Below are 20760 nucleotides of genomic sequence, written 5' to 3'. Positions count from 1 at the left end.
AACGCAAAAATAGGAGAACTGGGTATTCCTATTTCTGATAGAATCAGAATTTAGCTCTCTGTTTTTACTCTCAAACTGTCAGTCCATGACTAATTTTGCGGCCTCAATTCTGACACTTGCTACTGAATTTTCCACTAGTACAACATCCTAATTCCAACCCATGCTATGGCCTCAATTGTGACATTTACAAGAAAAGTTTGAGAACCCAACATACATATTACCTACCTACCTAGTCCCTTGACCTCCGGGTGGTTGGGGGGACAAGGTAGCAATATATATATATAAAAACAACCCAACATACTTGTTGATATGTTTAGAGTACGGGTTACCCCGTGTACTTGGCTGAAAATACAAGTATGCATGCCAAAGCCACATTGACCTTTTGACCAATAGAAAAACCATCATAGTGCCTCGCGCCAATAGAAGATAACTGCTTTAACCTTTTTGTATGCATTTCTTTTTTATGTATTTGTTCGGTGCTACCCCTATCTGACACGACATACACCCCGAAAGAAGAAATTTATTCTAGTACAATGCTGTTAGTCTATCATCAATTTTCCAGCTTTACATTTGACGTTTGCATCTGAATTTTTCCCTAGTACAAGATCCAGATTCCAACCCGTGTTATGGCAAGGACTGCAGGTACGGCAGCTCGTGCGTCGTAGACGGCTCCACCGCAAAGTGCGTCTGTCCGACGTGCGAAGAGCAGTCCGAGAGCACGGTCTGTGGGGATGACGGGAATGACTACAAGAACGAGTGCGAGATGAACAAAGCCGGCTGCTCCAAAAAAGAGGAGATCACTCTTAGGTTTAGAGGGAAATGCAGTAAGTTTTACTACTGCCCTAATCTTGTCAACCCTTACTAATTCAATAATGGTAAGGGAAGTAGAACTGAAAATGTGCTGTTCTAAAATGCACCTGTAAGTCATGATCAGTGAAAAACATTAAAAGATTTTACTTACAAACCGCAATATTTCCTTGAATGTCTGTACCAAGCCTATCTTTTTTTCCTTGCAAAGATCCATGAAGGTGTCAAGTCTATAATTGAAAAAAAGCACTATCATATCTCGCCTTTTTTGCTGGCAAAAATCCATGAAGGTAAGACTAGTTGAGCTAAGCTGTCCTGACTCTCCCCCAGACCCCTGTGATGGCTTCAGTTGTGACCGGGGTGTTTGTATCCTGGATGACAACAGGAACCCACAGTGCAGCTGTAAACAGGAATGCTCTGCTCCAGATCCATTGGCTAGGGTAAGGAACACTCACTTACATGTACAGTATTGCTGAAGAAACATGACATTTACTTCACCTGCAGTTATTCTGTACTACATTTTGATTGAATATCTAACTTTTAGCACTTTATCACATCGATAATACACATTTAGGCCACGCCATTTTGGAAAAAAAAAAATTTGGTCACTATTCCCATTCACAAATTTTAACTCCCAATTTTACTATCTGTTCAGTTGTAAAACTTGATAGCCACCAAAATAGATTTATTTTTGTTATAAAGGCCTGCACATACTTAGAAAGTGTGGTCACATTGATCAAGTTATAATTTTTCATTTATTAAAATTTATTTCTCAATATCAATCCATATATTACATGGCAAAAGGTAATTTTGTTACTGAAATTATAGTACTAGATCAAAGAAAGGGGTGCATTGCATAAAATGAGCCATACAAAGCTGAAACTTTAATAATCCTCTTATTCTTTATGTTATGTAAACCCTTATCTCCACCCCAGACTATGTGCAAAATTTTTGTTTTTTCTGCCCTGTCACTCCGATTTTTTTCTAAAAAAATCCGAAAAGCAACAAATTAGATTGGTGTGTCCTATTCAAGAAGAGTAGGCCTGGGGTACCTGTGACCCGGTGTGCTTGGCCAAAAACACTACTTGAAAAAGCATCATGCTTCACCTCGATTGAGGATGACTGCTTTACCTTTACTAAATCCTCCTTTCAGATTTGTGCCAGTAATGGGAAGACTTACCCCAGCGATTGCCACATGAGTAAGGAGGCCTGTGAGATGGGGAAAGACTTGGAGGTGGTGGACAGGTCACAGGGTTGTGAGGAGCTCTATAAAGAAGGTCAGTGAAAAGATGGGCACTGGGACAACGAGAGGATGTATAACACAGGCTACCATTAGGCAAGCAACAGCTGGTACATTTTGCATATGGGCCATAATCACACTTATTTCAAGATGTGGGCGTCGGCCTATAATTCTACAGTCCCTGAAAATACCATTATGGTGACTAAAATTGCCATGTTTCTTCAGGACCAGCATTAAAGGTGCATATTGTAGAATCTGGTGGGCAAAAACTACAAATAGTAAGAATTTGAAAGATCTACACTAAGATGCAAATAAGCTAGCGTAGAACGTTAAGAAATAATCGAATCGACCGTTACGGTCGGAGATCGAGCGTCATAGGAAAATCACCACAAGTGATCAAACTTCAGAACGTCGCACGTTCGATCACGTGTTCTGCGATGGTTCGACAAAATGGCGGTTAAGTCAAGTGGTGGTGGGGATTGCGTATACAATTTTTATTAAGACGTCTGCACGATACTACAAAGTCGCATCCATACGTGATGAATATTGCTGTGCAGTGTAATAAGGTAGATTCAACTAATGATGTAGAAAAATAATCAAAAACAAAGAATTTTGTTTTATGCTCATGTCACAATATGCCCCTTTAAAACAAAACCTATCAAACATCTTCCTCAGAGCTTATTTGAATCCACATGTGTATTGTTAACATGATTTAGCATGTGTAGCATATGTTCTGTTTTGGTTGTAAGAATTTGGTAGATGTTTGAAGAAACTTTTCTTACAATACATTCAGACACACAGAATGTTTGGTACTTTACAGACAAGGGGAAGGCAGTAGAAGGCACGTTTGCTCTGTCGGAGCTGGACCGCAAACCTGCAGAGTTCCAGGCTGCACTGGAAGACCCCACCTCTCCGGAACACAAGGATCTCAAGGACAAGTTGGAAAATGCTGTAAGTAGATTTAAGATATGTTTGATAGATGATCTTCCTAGAACTGTCATTGAGTGGAACTCGTTGCCACCAAGCATGGTATAGGCATCCTTGAGATAGTGGAACATAGATTATAAACTTAGACATGCCACTGATATCCTACTTTTGCGTTGTTTTCTTAGCTTGAAGCCTCCCTGGGCCCTGGCAGAGAAGTCAAAATCATCGGGTTCAAGGATGGAAGCATCAAGGTCATTTTCCAGATTGTCTTGCCGCCTCGGTCCCGAGACAATCCCGAGGACGTCAAGGAGAAACTGATGGAGGCTCTTCAGGACGCCCCTGACCTGGAAATCAAACCTGGGACCTTGATGGTAGTGGAAGCAGGTAAGCATCGCTCAGAAACAGTTCAATCTCTAGACCATATCTCAGAAAGAAATGCATTCATACGGTTTATGAACCCTTCACTCTCCGCGTTATAACTGCTAAACACTGTGAGATCGTGAATGCACCTTCTGATTTTGTGCTACACTAGACAGTATACCCTAACTTAACATGCTTTTGTACTTTTGCTTTTTTCAGAACCTGGTGATTATTTTAAGTAAACGTAAATAAGACTTGTATTCTGTGATATTTTAGCTTTCTTTTGACCAGAAAAATGGATAGGACTTTTTTATGGTCAGAGGCTCTTCTGTGTCTTCAGTTACCTGACTGTCTTTTTCTTCCTTGTGCCCATATCAGAGTCCTGCTTTGGCCAAGTCTGCGAATTCAGCTCGGAGTGCATGATCGATCCTCGCACGCGGGACGCTATCTGCAGCTGCGAGTCCATCACGTGCGACGAGTCCTACGTCCCCGTCTGCGGAGACAACATGGTCACGTACAACAACGACTGCGAGCGCAAGCAGGCAGAGTGTCAGGAGCAGAAGCCCATCATTGTGAAATATAACGGCAAATGTGGTGAGTAACAGTTGAAAGAACAGTTCCACCTAAGGGTACATAATTCTGCCACCCTGAAAAGGTAATGCACTCCTTTATATCTAAACTGTGCATACCTGGGAGATGCTGCACTAGAAATCTCTCAAACCCACTGTTTATGTAACCCGGCAGATTAATGATAATGTAAGTTAGCCTTTTGGAAATGCAACTTGTACTGGTGCTAGGATTAGTTGAATTGAAGAAAATCAATCTTTACCTGTTAACTGTAGCAATAAAAGTTGTTTATGACATAGTTTCACACTAATGTGATAGATTAAAAACTGTAGCCATATAGGGAAGCTGAATTGTACAACCAGCTACTCGAAAAACTATCATGCTTCACCTTGATTGAGGATGACACAAGAAAAAGTAATTCTACCAAGAGGTGCTTAAAGAGGTCTTTAACAAGTAGACTGTAATGTTCATTCCTGAAAAAGGTCAAGATCTTGTAATCCTGGTAATGTAAAAAGAATTGGAGTGCACTCAAAGTCAACACAGATGTCATGGAGAAAAATCGTGGACAGCATGCCAAGTCTTTTTCCTTTTCTGCCCTCCAGCTCCAGCTAGGGAAGCTCTCTGCGAGAATGTGAAGTGCGGGTTCGGGGCCACCTGCACGGTCATTGACGGCAATGCCATGTGCGAGTGCGACACGGTCTGCCCTGCGGAATTCCAGCCTGTGTGCGGCTCGGACGGAGTGTCGTACAACAACATGTGCTACCTGCAGGCTGAGTCCTGTGAGAAGCAGGAGGAAATCCGCAAGGTGGACGACAGGCTCTGCAGTAAGTTTGTTTGTTTACTCTTTATAACAACTGACTGATGCGCAGCGCAGAAGAAAAGCGGATCTGCAGAAAAAAGATTTGCGACAGAACTGAGTCAGCTTACAGATGTGACCTACATTCTCATATAGGCAAATGCTGTAGGGCTGATGTAAATTAGGTTCTACGGGAAATACTGTAAGTTAAGATATGTTTGGTTGTATCAGCTACTTACTCTGCTTTCAGTTTGCTACTTTTGTTGCTTGTAATACTTCATTCATTGATTAATTGATTAATTGACTCATTCATTAATTCATTCATTCATTCACTCATTATCTTATACATGTATGTTCAGTGTAACTCATTTGTATGTTTTCTAACTTGTTCATTTCTTTAGAAGATCTTTTATTATTGCAATTCATGTCATTCATCAGTCACTGCAACTTATGATAACATCATTTGTTTGAGTGTTGATCTTACTGTGAATAACTATTTTGTCACAAAAGTACATTCTAACTCTACAATGCAAACACTGCCACAAAGTCATACACCAACGACACATTTTTCCATCAGTTATTACATAGTTCTTAAAAAGCATGATGTGAAATCACTGAGGTTCAATCAAATCTCCTTGGTGAAATTTATAAGTCTTGCTAAAACTACCTTAGTGAACTTTACTTCACTTTCACACAGCTGAATTAGTATCACCACCAGAAGGAGTCATTAAATTTCCTGGCACCACCGCAAGATGTAAGGGAAAAATGCACAGATTTGATCCCTTCCCATTTAACCCGTTCAACTGGTTTATGTCTAAGGTTTTTTGCAAGTGTGGGGTTCTTAATTGTTTGTTTTTTTTAGTTTTGTTCAGAATCTCAGGATGCTTAGGTGCGGATTGATTGCATAATTTGTGCTAGCAGGGGTTATTCTAGGCACGAGCAACTTCATAAACAAGTCATACTTAGCGTAAATTTAGAGTCAGGTATGCTGGAAGCTTTAAAAATGGAATGCCATGCATTTTTCCCTCAAGCAAGAGGCTAAAAGAAGCTGCTGCTGCTATTTCTACACTAGCTGTGTGATAAGGTGTTACTGACCTCCATTTGAACTCTCACCTTTGACATTGAGGATTAACTCCTGGTGTGGTTGATAACTTTGTAATGCTGACTTTTGAACTGTTAACTTTGTGTACAGAAGAATCTCTACGGCTTTTTTAATACTTTGACGCACTACTGTACATGTATACCCACTATACTACTATATATCTACTAGTAACTACGGGGGTCGCATATAAATGCTTTGTTCTGTGACCTCAAAGGACAGGGGTACAAATAGTTTATTTTTTACATTATTGACAAAAACTGTGTCCCTGTTGTAGATGGCTGTGAGAACACGACATGTAGGTTCGGAGCTATCTGCCAGAGTTCCAGCTCTTTCGAGGCTCTGTGTGTCTGCCCCAAGTCCTGCATTGAGGTGAGCAACTGTTGTTCCCTTTAACTGTCAATCAAAAAGCAAAGGTGGTTACAGGATTACTAATGTAGGAAACTTTAGGATGTTAGGAAATTATTCCTAGTACATGTTTGCCACAAATTGTGTGTATCAAAAAGTATTATGTCTTTAAGTCAGAATAGATCATTTATGAACATCTGTGACTGTCATTTCTTTGAGATATAAATATTATTCAAGAATTGATGTTTAAGGTGCTGTGTAGCTGTTCATGTGTGATATTTCATCACACTTTCTTGCCTTGTACGTCAAATTCTTTCATGTCACTTCTAAGTTCTTCCCTCAATCTCTGTATTCAAGACATCTAATTTCGAACTGGTCCATTGTATGACTGATCCTTGTGCTACTGCTTGTTTTTCTGGTATGTAGACACATTCTTTAACTCAACCCTTGCCCCCCCACACACGCACACTCTACAGGTGTACTCTCCTGTGTGTGGCTCCGATGGTAAAACCTACTCCAACAAGTGTGAGCTGGAGGTGGCCTCCTGTAACCTGCAGAGGGACATCAGGGCAGTTGCTGACATGCCGTGTGGTACGAACCATGATAAAACAGATATCTAATTGTTCAATCGCCAATTCTACCAGTAGAGGTCCCAATTTGAGTTTCTGTCAACAGAGACTCTGATGGGGATTTCTACCAGTAGAAACAGCGATTCTGCTGATTCTACCAGATGGGAGTCTCCAACCCTGACATATATATCATACTTAGTATTAAAGAGGCATTACTGTAAATCAGGGCTCTAGCCAGCCTTAGATTTTTTTCCGTAAGCCAAAATTTGTGTATAAACATATCATGTCGTCATAGGTGCAACAATCCTAGGGGGGTCTGTGGGTATGCTCCCCCGGAAAATTTTGAAATCTTGACCCTCTGAAACACTATCTCCAGCATTTTGAGGGGCAAGTCTTGCTGGTAGACAAAGCTTTGATAATGCCATCTCTTTTGGTGAAAAATTACGTGGGCCTTCATTGTATACAATCGGCAAAGAAATGAAATTTAGCACCAGAAAACTTATTATTTACACGGAAATTTAAGTCGGCAGAAATAAAACATTTTCAACGCCGGTCTTGTTTGCACCCTGTACTAAAATATAATAGGGAATTAGACACCCTACTTTAGACAGAACGCCCTAAAGACGTCCAATGTTTTCCTCCCATGTTTCCCCTGGTCATTTTCTCCATTAACTTCCACTAAATTTGATCAAAATTCGTCGATTCAAGCCTTCAAACCCTTCAAACCCTTCGTCGCGTTGCACCAAATATCAATTTCCAATAAAACCTCGCAGATTCGCGCTTTACAATGTAGGTCACATCTCGTGAAACGCGAGACTTGCATGTCATTGGTCGATTTTCCATGACGCAGCATGTACGGGCGCTGTTATTGGTGGAATATCTGATTCTGACGTCTCAATGCCAGTTTTCGCGGAAAGAAAGTGCGTTTAACTCGGCGTTAAACTTAAACAATGTTTACAAAAGAAATACGGAAAGCCTGATAACTACCGAAGTATTATGGAAGTTTTTTTCTCCTTTTTTTGTGACTATAACTGGCAGTGAACCGGGGAAAACAAGGAAAAACGTCAGCCCGATGCGACCGGTCAGAATTGTAGTGGGGCACTGGAAGTGGGGAGGGGGGCGTACGACGCTGATTTTCCCTCGCCCACCAACTCACTGGTAACCACGGCACCTCCGTTTGTCTGCTAAGCTTGGGGATCCTTGGGTCATCACCTGTCCCAGGCGGGAGATAGAAATGGTCTGAATGGGCTTCGCCTCAAACTTCCGCTACTTTTCTTGAGATCTTTGCAAAAATCCAAGCCCTGTCTATTTCTTTATAATTACTCACAATTTTTGTTTGTCAAGGTTTACGGATTGGTTTTGAATTTTTTCCGTAACACGCAGCAAAGTTCCGTAAATTTACGGAAAAACTGGCGCTGGCAAGAGCCCTACTGTAAATGCAGTTAAGTTTACATGGTTTTGATTTCGCGGTAGGGAGAAAATTGAGTGATCGTGGTGGTTTTAAGTTTGCGTTTGAAACAATAGTAGCACTACATTCATGGGTGGGAAAAAAGTTTTGTGGTGGTTTTAAGTTTGCGCTGAATAGTTCACCGCGACAACCGCAAACATAAAACCAACCCAAACATGTCTGCATTTACAGTATTGTGTGAACTCTTTTAAGTTGACCTTTGAGACAGACAGAATTGTACAATGTGAAAGTCTTGGAAATTGATTGATATTATGAAGACTTGAAAATCATGTAGGATGATTAACCAAAGCAAATGTTCAAAGAATGATTGTGTGATGTAAACTAAGTCCAGAAATCTTTCTGGTATGCTGATCTGTCCTTGCCACAACTTTGTGTATATTAGATTTTTCAAATAACAACAAGACACATGGAACCACAAAATTAAAATGTAAAAACCAGAAACCAGCAAATTGTTTTTTAGCTTTTCAGTTTCCTAAACTTGACAAAGATATATTTTTCATTTTCTATCTGTGTGTGAACATTACAGAAGACATGGAGTGTGGAGGCACCCGCTGTGGTCCCTACCAGGAGTGTGTGGATGACAAGTGCCAGTGTCCCACGGTCTGCCCCGCGCTGTACGATCCTGTCTGTGGGAGCGACGGGAAGACCTACGACAGTGAGTGCAAGCTGGCGGTGGAGGCCTGTCAGGACAGCCTGTCTGTCGTGGTCCAGGCTCCAGGATCGTGCGAATTCGAAGGTTCCGGATCTGGATCCGGAGGTACGGTTTGTCAGCTGATCTGTAGAGACAAAAGTGACACTTTGCTTGTTCAGCTTAGAATTCGGTACCGACGAAAAACATGCACTACTAGACCTACATGTAACAGTAACAGTTTAAATTCAGGCCCGTGTGAATTCGGAGGTTCTGGATCAGGAGATAGGGTTTGTCAGCTGATCTGTAGAGAGAAAAAGTGATAACGTCTTGACTTACGAACTTGACTTATGTCGAGTGCCAGTCTTCCTCGCCACTCGAACCACTCTGCCAGTCCAGTCTGCATAACGTCACTTCACTTTAGTTGTTCCACTTAGAGTCAGGTACTGAAGAAAATCATGTACTACTAGACCTACATTTCACAGTAACAGTTGAAATGCAGGTTGATAGAGTCTTTTAGTATTTCTGACACCAAAGTATTGGTGTCAACCACATGTTAGATTATCTTTTGGAAAAAAACTCAAATGTCGGATCTGCACCGTACTAGATGATATATTACAATGTGTTAGAATTCATAAGCGAAAACTGATAATGATTTGTAGTTTTTGGATATAGTATATTGTGTATCTGCTGTTACACAATACTGTTCAGTCCCCATACATGTTGTAGTTTTTCATACAGTATCAACCTTAACCTACTAACTAACCACATTTCCAGCCAGCCAACCCAGCTCCAGTTTACTCGGTAAGGTATTACTAACACTTGTGTACTCACTGCAATCAATTGACTCTTGAATTCCATCAGAAGAGCCGGAAGGTTCTGGGGATGGTGACGAGGAGTTTGATTTCTGCGACGAGGGAACCAACTGTCGCTTCGGCGGGAAGTGTATGGACATGGATCCAGACTCGGAGGGAGAGGAGTGTGTCTGCGAGATCAAATGTTCCGGGGTACGTGTCACAGCCTCAGTGAGATAGACGCTTTACTGATTGCAGTTTATCTAATGATCTACTAGTGACATCGTACCTCAAGTCCCTATCACGCATTCAGGACTTTCCGACAACATCGCTCTTGACCGATCACCAAATAGAATGTTGCCTCCCTCAGAGACTTCTAAGAGCGCCGGTGTTTATTTTTGGGAGGAGCACTTATTCGCAATTTTCTACACGGGTCAGGTTCGCTATAATGCCAGGGGAGATAGTTCTGCGCTGACCTTGTAATCATGTAGAATATTTTGATGTTGATCAGGTAACGTTGGGTAACATAAATTCGCGGGGTACTTAAATTCGGGATTTTTCGAAAACGGGGTATTTAGGCATATGTGCTAGATGCAACATCAGTAATACCGCTAGAAATGCAAACTTGACAGACTAACGTATTCAGAACACTGTCTGAAAAGCTTCGATAACCATGCATTAGAAGTTGGCTACGTCAAAAACTCTCCGTCCCTTATTGTCACAGTCTGAGGGCTTCGTGGGAGAATATACTACATAGTTGTTCACTGGTTTATAAGACAAATGTCACATCCACATCCTTCTCAACACAATTATTTACAATACAACTTATTATTAGAATCTCTTTTGCTAACCTATAACTGGACTCTAAGTGTGATTAATCATCAAAACGCCTCTTTGTTGCTACAACAAATGGCTACGGCACTACGGTGAATTTTCCCGCCGCCATATTCGTTACCCAGAATCCTGCTATTCGGCAGACGACAAACGTTTGCGAGGAACACTTTTTTGTCTAAATGTTGTGTGTGATAGTGGACTGATGGTGATATTTTCCTCAAAGTTTGCTCTTAGCACAAGCAGAAACACATGGACAAAGTAGTATTACCATTTCTACGGCATCCAGCTAACGCCCCGATGAATAATGTACAAATTTCCATGACGGTGGGGATGAACTTTGAGTGACGTTCTACCGACTCAACAAACGTGATGTTAGAAGGCCTGATGTGTGTGGTACGGCCGTTTTTTCGTGTATTTTTTTTACTTGGACACGTCTATAGTCATAGCACTCTCCTCAAGCCAAGGATGGAACGAATAGCTGCTGTATAAAATATAATTAGCGGTAAGATATTCAAGACGAATCTTCTCTCCCGAATTAATGTTCACCCCTGTCCGACAGCACCGTCATTGTGCGTGCGGCGGACAGTTGTTTCAAGTTGAAATATTATGGTGTCAGCACGACTAGAGACAAAATCTACCATATATATGATTAGTGCAAAGATAGTACATGATACTGACAAAATAATAGAAAAAAAGGATGGTTTATTGTTCTGCTAGATTGATTTCAGTCAACCATTATCGGAAAAATCCCGAATTTATGTTACCCAACGTTACATGTATTTTTATTTTCAGTAGAATTCTTTTCTTTAGAAAACATTGACTTCTTTTTTATGGGATTATATGCTTTTGAGTTACCTTTAGTTTTTACATTTACAAAAATGTATAATATAGTAATTCACATGACGACGGTATTCCTCCTTGTTATGTACAGGATATGAAGCCTGTGTGTGGCAGCGACAAAGAGACCTATGACAACGAATGCCGACTAAAGCTTGCTGCCTGCACTCTACAAAAACACATTCGAGTGATGAGCAATGGGCCCTGCCCTGATAGAGGTACTTTCTTCTTGCTTTAACAATATACATCATTTTAATCTCCTGACAAGTCTTGCTCTGCCTGCTTATTGCAGCTAATTCTTTTAACTTGTCTCCTTTCTCAACTCTTAATGCTTATCTTCTGTACTCGGTATCATCGACTCTCCATACGGAAAAGTAACATCAATATTGGTGATGGTCTTGTATGCTGGAAAAAAATGCCCCTTCTCAAAACTGCAAACTTATGTTACCAGTTTCTGCCATTCCAGATTTGTATCTTTCATTTGTATGCTAAACTGACAACCATTGAATCGCTAAACCAAAATCTTCACTCTTTCAAAACTTTGCCAACTTAAGTGCTCTTTCACATGTGCAACACATATAAGGTGCCTACGGTGACTTACAGTGTTCATGCCAGTGGTGGTGAAGTGTAGAATATAAACATAAATTCTTGAAATAAAATAAGTACAACTGCTGATCCAACAGATTTCTTGCTAATACATGAAGTGATGGCAAAACTAGCAGCATTCCAATTAACAAATCTTCATCAATTAGTACGCCGCAAATTCTTCAACTTGCATTTCATAATCATTTGAAAGCACTATGTTCATATTGTGTGAATGGAACTATCAAAAGAAGTAATCAGAACAAATTGTCCAATGCTGTTTCCAAAGTGCTAAAATGCTTTGTTTCTAAGGGAACTGATGGCAAAATAACACAGCTGAAAAGTAATTGTCTATAATACAGTGCTAGAAGCTATGCCTTGGGTCAACTACCATACAGTAGTGTTGAAAAAAAGCAAAAGTGAATGCCAATGTCAAAGGTTAGTCTGTATGGAGAGTCGTTGTTGCCGTGGGAACTGACAAGCCCACTTCATCTTCTTCTCACTTGTGACCTCCCATTTGCATCCTAGTGAAAGTGTTTCGGCAACAGTTTTTCTCGGATGGTAAGTGTTCGTTCTCTCATATCGAAGGGTGCTAACACCAATGGGGAAGTGGAGGGTCTTGATGTACATTTGCATGAGCGTACGTGGCCAAAGAAAGGCTCTAATCATCAAATGTTTTTTTTTAATTCTAGTAAGTCCAATTATAGAAAACTAGCACAGGTCTCTGGACAATAGATTCAAAAGAAGAAAAGAGGTTTTACAGAATATTTGAATGAAAATATTTCCACCATTGACTATTGATGTCTTGTCAAATTATGAGAAAATTACACAACACAATTGTATATGTAGGTTTAACAGTAGTACTCAAGCCCCTCCTTCCTCCAATCCCCGCTTGTATATTCATAATGTGGGAGGTGTGTGTTGGTTAAGGAAACTAGATTGCATGAGATGGGTTCTTCTTCCCCTAAACTCCGCTACCATAGCTGCTCTTCTTAACATATCGCACGATTAAAGTTAAGTAAATAGTAAGCTTTGTTTGTAATGTAAAGCCTGCTTTTTTGGTTTATCTATGCTACTGAATTAAGACATTATACTAGGATGTGTATGTGGAAGGACACTACCCACAAAATTTGTACACTCACACTCATTCAGAAAAATCCCATCTCTGGGTAAGACAGTTCTCTTACTTAAGCCATGTTGTTCTCAAGTTGGAAACCGCTAGAAAACAGGGTGCAAGACCCAAAATATTGCAATACAGGCAGTACTGAGTTGTCTCCAGCTTTAGATTTGTTTCTGTCCGACTCGTTGTTTGGGAGTCCATGTTGTGAATTTTCTTTCTTAAATCTCTTAGTATGTTAAGCTTAACCTGCATTGAATATTGTTCCTGTTTTTGAATATGGCCTCTTTAAGGCATAACATGATATCATTCCAAAATATACGCAACTCAGTTGACAAAAGCTCCTCAAGCACTGAATGCCAACCTCTCCATGTGTAAGACAGTGATGTTAAAAGACCCACCTCATATTGATGTTTTGTGTGCTGTTCCCCAGTCCCCCCCGTACCTAAGACAGACTGTAAGGAGACGACCTACAAGTGCTGTCCTGATGGCAAGACACCTGCTGCAGGTGCTGGCTTTGCTGGCTGTCCAAGTAAGTCCTTCATTGTGCAACATAAGTATGTTTCTAAGTAATCCTCACAAGACAATGCACGATAGCCAGATAGTGAGTGAGTAAGTAAGCGATTTCTACTTCCAAGTTTCTAATGAATACTGCTGCAAGTGTAGTGGTCTTGAGCAGGGATCTTTGGAAGAAGTTAACAAGAGGCTGGAAAAAGATTTCACTTGTCATGGTAATCTTTGAAAATGGACTTTCTTACCATAACATTATGCCGCAATCATGTCTACAAAACGAGTTATTTTGTGGATAACTGTAGTATGAAATTAACATTGTATGATCATTATTCTCGTTAACTGGAAAAGTAATGTTTTGTACTTAATTTTAAGTTGGCATCACAGAAATTATGATTAAATTGTCACTGTGCGAATGACTGTTTCTTTACCTCCTACATTACCTCTGTGAAAATTGGGCCTGATGACTGAATACAGTAATTTCAAGTTTAATAAAGGCACAAATAAACAAACAAACAAACCAACATGTATTCGTGTCATGTCTATTAGGTGTGTGCAAGTGCAACACGCTGGGCTCCTACGCACGGACGTGCGACTCCCAGTCAGGACAGTGCAGCTGCAAACCTGGCGTCGGCGGCAAGAAATGCGACCGCTGTGAGCCTGGGTTCTGGAACTTCCGCGGCATGCAGGATGGGAAGATCGGCTGCACACGTGAGTCATAACACCAGCATATCTAAGCCCCTAGATACACCATATTTTGGATCCCAACGTTGGTTTACAGTATATACCTTTTGCATCTCATGTTGTTGAATCAAATCTGGAGAAATTGAACTGCTCCATTCTTGCAAGGAAAATCTTAGTATCAGTTGATTTTAAAAGATGCTTGGTGATAATTACACAGACTCTATCCTTTCTTGTGAAGGCTGAGGTGATTTTGCTATTTTGATATACAGATAATGGTATCATGAAGATGCTCACAGTTATGATGGTGAATGATGTATGTACAGTGACTTTGATGTCTTCAGCACAATTGGTCCAGCTTTCAAACCTTTCTCTTCTCCTGCTTAAACCTCAACTGCATGGCATCGTATTGAGTATCGCAGCTATGTCTGTTTTTCTGTCGTTTCGCACAATGATATCCTGAAATCAGTAGTTGTTCTGCAGAATGGCTGTTTGGACACCGATTGTGCAGTTCTGTAGCCGTGTATACGTAGTAGCCAGTTGATTTCCTTAATTGTGCACAGTAGGCACTTTTGTTTGATGTGCATGCCTTGTGGCTTTCACCCTGCCAGCATGCGAGTGCTCAAAGGGTGGCTCAGTCCGCGACGATTGCGATCAGATGACCGGCAAGTGCGTGTGCAAACCGGGAGTGTCCGGAATGAAATGTGATCGCTGCCGCAAGGGTCAGGTCATGGGACCAACGGGCTGCCGAGAGCGTGAGTCTGCTTTTCCTGAAACTTTTCTTATAGCCACACAGTCCGACCAATCACACCCTTCGCAAATCGGTTCCTGAAAAAAAAACATTGGTGAAGGCAGTATTTGTGATTGTATTGTTCTGCAAACACTTCCAAAAATCCAGTACATAACACCGGTGAAGACTTGCTCACTGTCAAAAATAGGGGTGATTGTCTTGCTCTGTGTGGACAAAAGAAAAAGTATCTATGAGATGATTCTGCTAGAATAGACGCTAACTCTTGGCTTGCTTCTCTACTGTCGGCTTCAGTGTGCATTTTTTTCTTTCCTTATCCAACTTCACAACTAATACACACACTTATGTATGTTTCAACTTATGGATAAGTTTGTTCCAAAGCATTTACAATATAGGCATGGAAGCACAAAAATAGGAAGAATTATGTCTCAAACTTAACACGAATGTATACATTACATTGATGAAAATTAGTGGATGCTACTTGAAATGTCTTACCATTTGCAAAATCATATCCAGTTAACTGAGTAACTGCTATTTGGCGTATCCTATTATCTGGATGTCTAACCTTCATCGCCATAGTCGAATATGTCCTGAGAACTAACATCAGGATTATCATACATACTAGAAGACTAATAGCTTGCCAATTTGTGAGAACATCATGATTCTATTTTGTTACTACCCATGATGCTGTTCACCTCTTACCCATAATGCTCTTCAACCGATCCCACAGCGACTCAGAGAGAGCCCGAGGTGGCGGAGTCATGTGACCAGCTGATGTGCAAGTACGGCGCAGTCTGTAAAAAGACGAGCCGCGACATTGCACAGTGTGTCTGTCCCACCGAGTGCAAGAGGGGTACCATCGAGACTAAGGTACAGAGGGTTTTTACAATTGCGTGGGAAACTAATCAATGACATTTTAACTTTTACTGATTTTATTAATCTCCATAAAGTAGCCTCACATGTACATTTCATGCATGGAATGTCGTCAGACAAACTTGTATGGATCGAGCATCATTTGTGAAAGAGAGAGGAATTGGTACAATCCATGTAGTTCAATGGGACATGGAATTAGCTTTTTAGCATACACCTATCTTCCATATAACCTCCTTGCTTAACACCACTACTTAAATCCTTTCTGTTTCTTTGTAATTCTGTTAAAAGTATGGCAAAGAATGTGAGACTACTTGAGCTTATGTTCTACTTAAACACAAGGAGATTCTATCTTCCTTATATCCTCCTTACACCAGTACTTAAATCTTCTCACTACAAAGTTTTCTGTTTCTCAGTATGTGTATGGTTAACATATTGTATGAATGTTAAACAGTGTTTCTTGCTGCCTCCCTCTGCCTGTCCTTGCTGTTAATGTTGGTACTCTGTGCTATCTTCCTCACTCTTACACACATCAGAGGCCAGTGGACTGGAGGGTAAGTCTTCAAACACAAGCTCCTCTTTTTTTTGCTCTCTCAAAAAATTGAAATTGAATATTGATAGGCAACAGTGTTTAGTAGATATTGGGTTTGGTTTTCTTTGGTTTTATCAAATGTATTTTCCCCCTCTTTGATACGCAAAGTTCCTAGGATTGTTGAAAGGTTGGCTGAGAATGAGAGACATTTTTGTAGGAAATGATAAAGATTTTTCCTCTGTTTATCAGAGGAAAAATCTTCTGTTAGAAAATGGAAGAGTTAGTGATCATGAGTTTAATTTTTTGTCTTCTTTGTTAAGACTTTTGTTTTGGGACTAGACTTAAGGTCTGTATTAAAGCACAAGCTAGGGACAAATGTAGCTACATTTTTGTCCTGACATTTAAGGAAATACATTCACAACTTGTGAACATATACCCATTTTTGTACCCAACTCAGGTTTGTGGCTCAGACGGTCAAACGTTCGCTGACGAGTGTCAGATGAGGGTGATCGCCTGTCGCTACCAGCAGGACATTATGGTGGCGTATGCAGGCCCCTGTAAAACTGGTGAGTTAACACTGGGGAGAATGTTCTCCCTGATCAGTGTTACAAGTATTTATAATCATAGCTTATGCAGGCTCCTGTAAAACAGGTGGAAAACATGAATGTGCATCATAATCAGGCGGTAAAACACTGGGGAGAATGTGCATCATAATCAGGCGGTAAAACACTGGGGAGAAGTGCATCGTGATCAATGTTATTTATGATGTAGCATATGACTTATGCAGGCCCAGATAAAACAGGGTATGAATGAATGTAGTCATGATCAACAGTAGTTTGTCTTGGTTACGTGTTGGGAGTATTTGTAACACCATTAGAATTTACAAGGGCTTTATCTTAACTAAGCAAATGGGACTCAAACCTGTGCAAGTGGCCATCTCTACATAATGACCACTTTTTTCATGGTCTCTTAGATAAATTTCCCCATTGACACAATCAATATGAATCCTGTCTGTAGTCGCCACCTGTCCACATAAACCAGATTTCGTCAGTCCCCTGAGTGGTCTTGGGCAGTTTTGACTGTATATTTTATTGCAAGGACAATAAGGAAATAGACTGAGTACAGTTCAACAAGCTGAGAAGTCAGGTAACAGCCTTGGCATATATGCATGTATGTGCATTGTCACTATTCCATCAAATAGCACTCACTGAGTGTTGTTAAGCAAGCCTGAACATTTGAATGTGTGATTCTCACTGTAACCTATACCTCATTGATGGCAACCATGCATCATAAGGTAAAGTACTGTCCCATTCTCATCACATCCATGATTATAGTCCGCAGCAAGCAAACCAATGTTTGAAGATTGTGTTATCCAATACGTGTTGTTCTACATTCATTCCTATATTGCGTACATGAACCATAGATAGATATTCCCCTTTATATATTTTCAATTCTCATGTCATCCTGGTAAGTATGTCAGACCAACAATCATTTAGTTTTGGTATGAACTTTCCCCTAATACATGTGTACTTGAAAATTCATCCCAGGCATTATCAGAAATTATGTTATGCCTCATTCAAGACATACATGTATACATTACAATCAAGCCATCACTTTCACTCTCATTAACTAATCTGTACTGCACTGTATTCTATTAGGTGTCAATCATGTAATATCTTTTACTTAGTCTAGATAAGCATGAATCCTTAGCAGTTACCTATACTTGTGCATATCTAAGAGAAACAGTCTTTCATCTTGAACTGTGACCTATGACCTCTTACCTGTGACCTCTAACCCCATGGTGGTGGTTTCTCTGCAGATGTTACGACAGCGGCTGTAACTCCGACAGGTGAGAGCTGTGTGTCTCTGCTCAGGCTCCGTTTTCATTTTCCTGATTTTATTGAACTTTGCTGCAAACTTTGCCTTTCTTGACGACTTGTTTGAATAGACCGATCCCAAAGCCACGCCCCCTGTTCGATTTCGAACACCTCCGTCAAAAACAGGGTTTGACGGACCAAACATGGCCGCCGCGGCTAGCTTGAAAATAATGCCACTGACTTCGGTTTAGCTTTTGTGGCACCGAAACCCTTTCAGAGCGGGCCAAATAAGAATGCTATGTCTTCTTTGTTGAATGCTGTATCCGCCGGGTAGAGTTGTTTAAGAAGGGGGTAGGTGTAGTTGCGGTGAGAGCGTAATTTTTCGGTCAATGTTAAAGCGGTATGCGCCGCATAGCTTTCCCTTGTCGGTGGGCATCAGCGCCCAGTTTCTGACAAGCAGCCGATGCACGTTTAAAACAAGGTTAATATATCTGTGACAGGGTTCCCACTGCATTGACTGCATGCATAACAGCTGCATGGTATTTGGTAACTAAGAATTAAAATGCATCCTTTCACTTCCTTGTTCACTTTCAAGTTAACCAGTTTCACACACCAGTAACTGAAGATACGAAACTCTGCGCTAGCGGACTTTGTAGTAGTCAGCATGTGGTATAAGCTTCCTCTCTTTGAGTGCCCGATCTATTTTCTTTTTAAATTCGTTTTTGTTCTGAGCATGCATTCAACCAATGCAGTGAAAAACCTGTCCCAGATATACGTACCCTGCTTTACACGTGCCATTTCTGCCCCGCCAACGCTGTTTTTGACAGAGGTGGGCTGAATAGAACAGGGGGTTCTATAAGTCTTCTATTCGTTCGATATGGTGTTCGACAGGATCGGTCTATTGGATGGAATTACTTTTCAAGTCTTGAAACTGGTTTGTAAATTATCATACTAATGCTTTATGAAATGTCAAGTGACACAAATGCCAAGATAATGTGTCAAAGCATGCAAACTGAATTGAAGAACAAAACTGGCAAAGTATGCAGCAATATGAAATATCATTTTCTGTTTAATAAAGTTTCTATTGATCTTAGCTTTAAAGTGTCTATTTCACTAAATATTACTTGTAAAATACTCTGCATGCATGGATGGTGTTCTTGATTTACATTTAGAGCAGTTTTATGATGACCTGTTGCATGACCTTTGCTGTTGTGGTTGTTTGACTTTGCTCTGCAGTTCTATTTATACTCACAGGATTTCCTCCGGCTAATGAAACAACACAATCTTATTTGAATCCTTTTCTTATTAAAGAAGTCTAAAATCTCAAACTATCTCTATTCTATCTAATGAAGCAAACCTTGATAAAAATGTCTCTTTTCCACTCTTCTTGCCCTTTGACCTGAACTCTCTGCACTTTGACCTCTAACCCTTACTGCTGTGGTTTGCGGTGATGGGTTGTCTATCCTTGCTCTGAAACGACCCCTTCTGCTCAGGTCGCAACACGACATGTCCTACCAACCTAACACGAACCCCTGCTTCAGAAAACGCGACCGACAAACCTAGCATGCCTGAAGGTACAAAGGAAACCGTTTTGCCAACTGAGTCCACTCGTGTGCCCCCCACGAGCGGTGAGTGTGACGTTATGGTGTGTAAACGTTGGGCGAGAGAAAATACAGGCGCAATGACTTGATACAAAGGTGCACAAGAGACACTGTTTGCTATATCAAGAAAAAACATTAAGGTTCAAAATTTTCATCATAGAAACCACAAAATGTGCAGAATTGTAGAAATCTGAGGCCATGTAAGCTTTATTTCTTAAAATTGACTTTGAGGAAATGTTTTGTTCACCTGCTTTGCTTTGTTTGCGATCAGGGGACTGTTACAGACTGACTTAACAAGTTATGAATCAAAAGACACACTCAGATCTTTACTCAATAAACAGCCCAAAATATAGACTTTCAGTCATATCACCAGAAAAAAGTGACATCCCTTCATCATCTCTTGTTCAGATGATATTTTGTCTTTCACCACTTAGTTGCAAAGAGGGTGGTTGCCTTGTGCCAGTTGTCATCCGAACGTTGTGCCTGTATTCAGCCCATATTGATTCAGCTAACCCAGCCTCACCCACCCCCCTCCCACCTCATGACTCAAACTCCCAAATCCACTCCTTTCAAAACTTAGACCCATGTGGAGCAAATGTTGATTGTTTCTCTTTAAAAACCCTGAATAAGCCTCCACTCCCATTTCACTCCCAACTAGCCATTGATGTAGCCTGGGTGCCATCCTATAGTTAGTTACTGGGGCTCCTATACCCCCCTCCCCCCAGTACAGGAGCCAAACTAGGAAAGTCTAACTAAGATGCCACCCAGGCTACCGTTGTTACCTCCTCACTTCTACCCTGTAGACCCCATGTCACAATTATCCAAACAGTTTGTTCAGAAATTACCATACTTTTTTCTGTGACCATAGTACTGGTGACAGACATAATCACCAATCAGCATTACTAAGTCAAATTCTTTGTTCAACATTGACATTTTATATTGTTGCTCCTCTTTGAAACCATGACATTGTCATTGATCTTTTTGACGTCCTATTAAATCCTCTGGCCTTTTTTGCTGTCATGTTTTAT

The 20760-nt window shown here is 40.7% G+C and overlaps 1 protein-coding gene across 12 annotated transcripts in view; it reads left to right on the top strand.

The window, feature by feature from the left end:
- LOC136443694 (agrin-like) overlaps nt 1–20760 on the top strand; it is a 222340-nt gene that overhangs the window by 183162 nt on the left and 18418 nt on the right. For 5 of the 12 annotated variants that reach the window (XM_066441034.1, XM_066441033.1, XM_066441030.1 and 2 more), the window contains exons 4-24: nt 600–824; nt 1138–1247; nt 1961–2084; nt 2868–2998; nt 3160–3358; nt 3713–3928; nt 4504–4725; nt 6074–6168; nt 6621–6735; nt 8708–8938; nt 9674–9816; nt 11369–11492; nt 12385–12417; nt 13407–13505; nt 14033–14194; nt 14776–14919; nt 15643–15782; nt 16319–16336; nt 16772–16880; nt 18134–18163; nt 19625–19759. In XM_066441034.1, the coding sequence (XP_066297131.1) occupies nt 600–824; nt 1138–1247; nt 1961–2084; nt 2868–2998; nt 3160–3358; nt 3713–3928; nt 4504–4725; nt 6074–6168; nt 6621–6735; nt 8708–8938; nt 9674–9816; nt 11369–11492; nt 12385–12417; nt 13407–13505; nt 14033–14194; nt 14776–14919; nt 15643–15782; nt 16319–16336; nt 16772–16880; nt 18134–18163; nt 19625–19759 (2805 nt within the window). The remainder of the gene's footprint in view (nt 1–599; nt 825–1137; nt 1248–1960; nt 2085–2867; nt 2999–3159; nt 3359–3712; nt 3929–4503; nt 4726–6073; nt 6169–6620; nt 6736–8707; nt 8939–9673; nt 9817–11368; nt 11493–12384; nt 12418–13406; nt 13506–14032; nt 14195–14775; nt 14920–15642; nt 15783–16318; nt 16337–16771; nt 16881–18133; nt 18164–19624; nt 19760–20760) is intronic. The other 7 variants (XM_066441031.1, XM_066441036.1, XM_066441035.1 and 4 more) reach the window with 7 other exon arrangements.

The sequence above is a fragment of the Branchiostoma lanceolatum genome, chromosome 10, assembly GCF_035083965.1.
Source record: "Branchiostoma lanceolatum isolate klBraLanc5 chromosome 10, klBraLanc5.hap2, whole genome shotgun sequence".
NCBI classification, from domain to species: Eukaryota; Metazoa; Chordata; class Leptocardii; order Amphioxiformes; family Branchiostomatidae; genus Branchiostoma; species Branchiostoma lanceolatum.
Note: the sequence above shows the minus strand (reverse complement) of the source record. Positions and strands in the feature narration are given on the sequence as shown.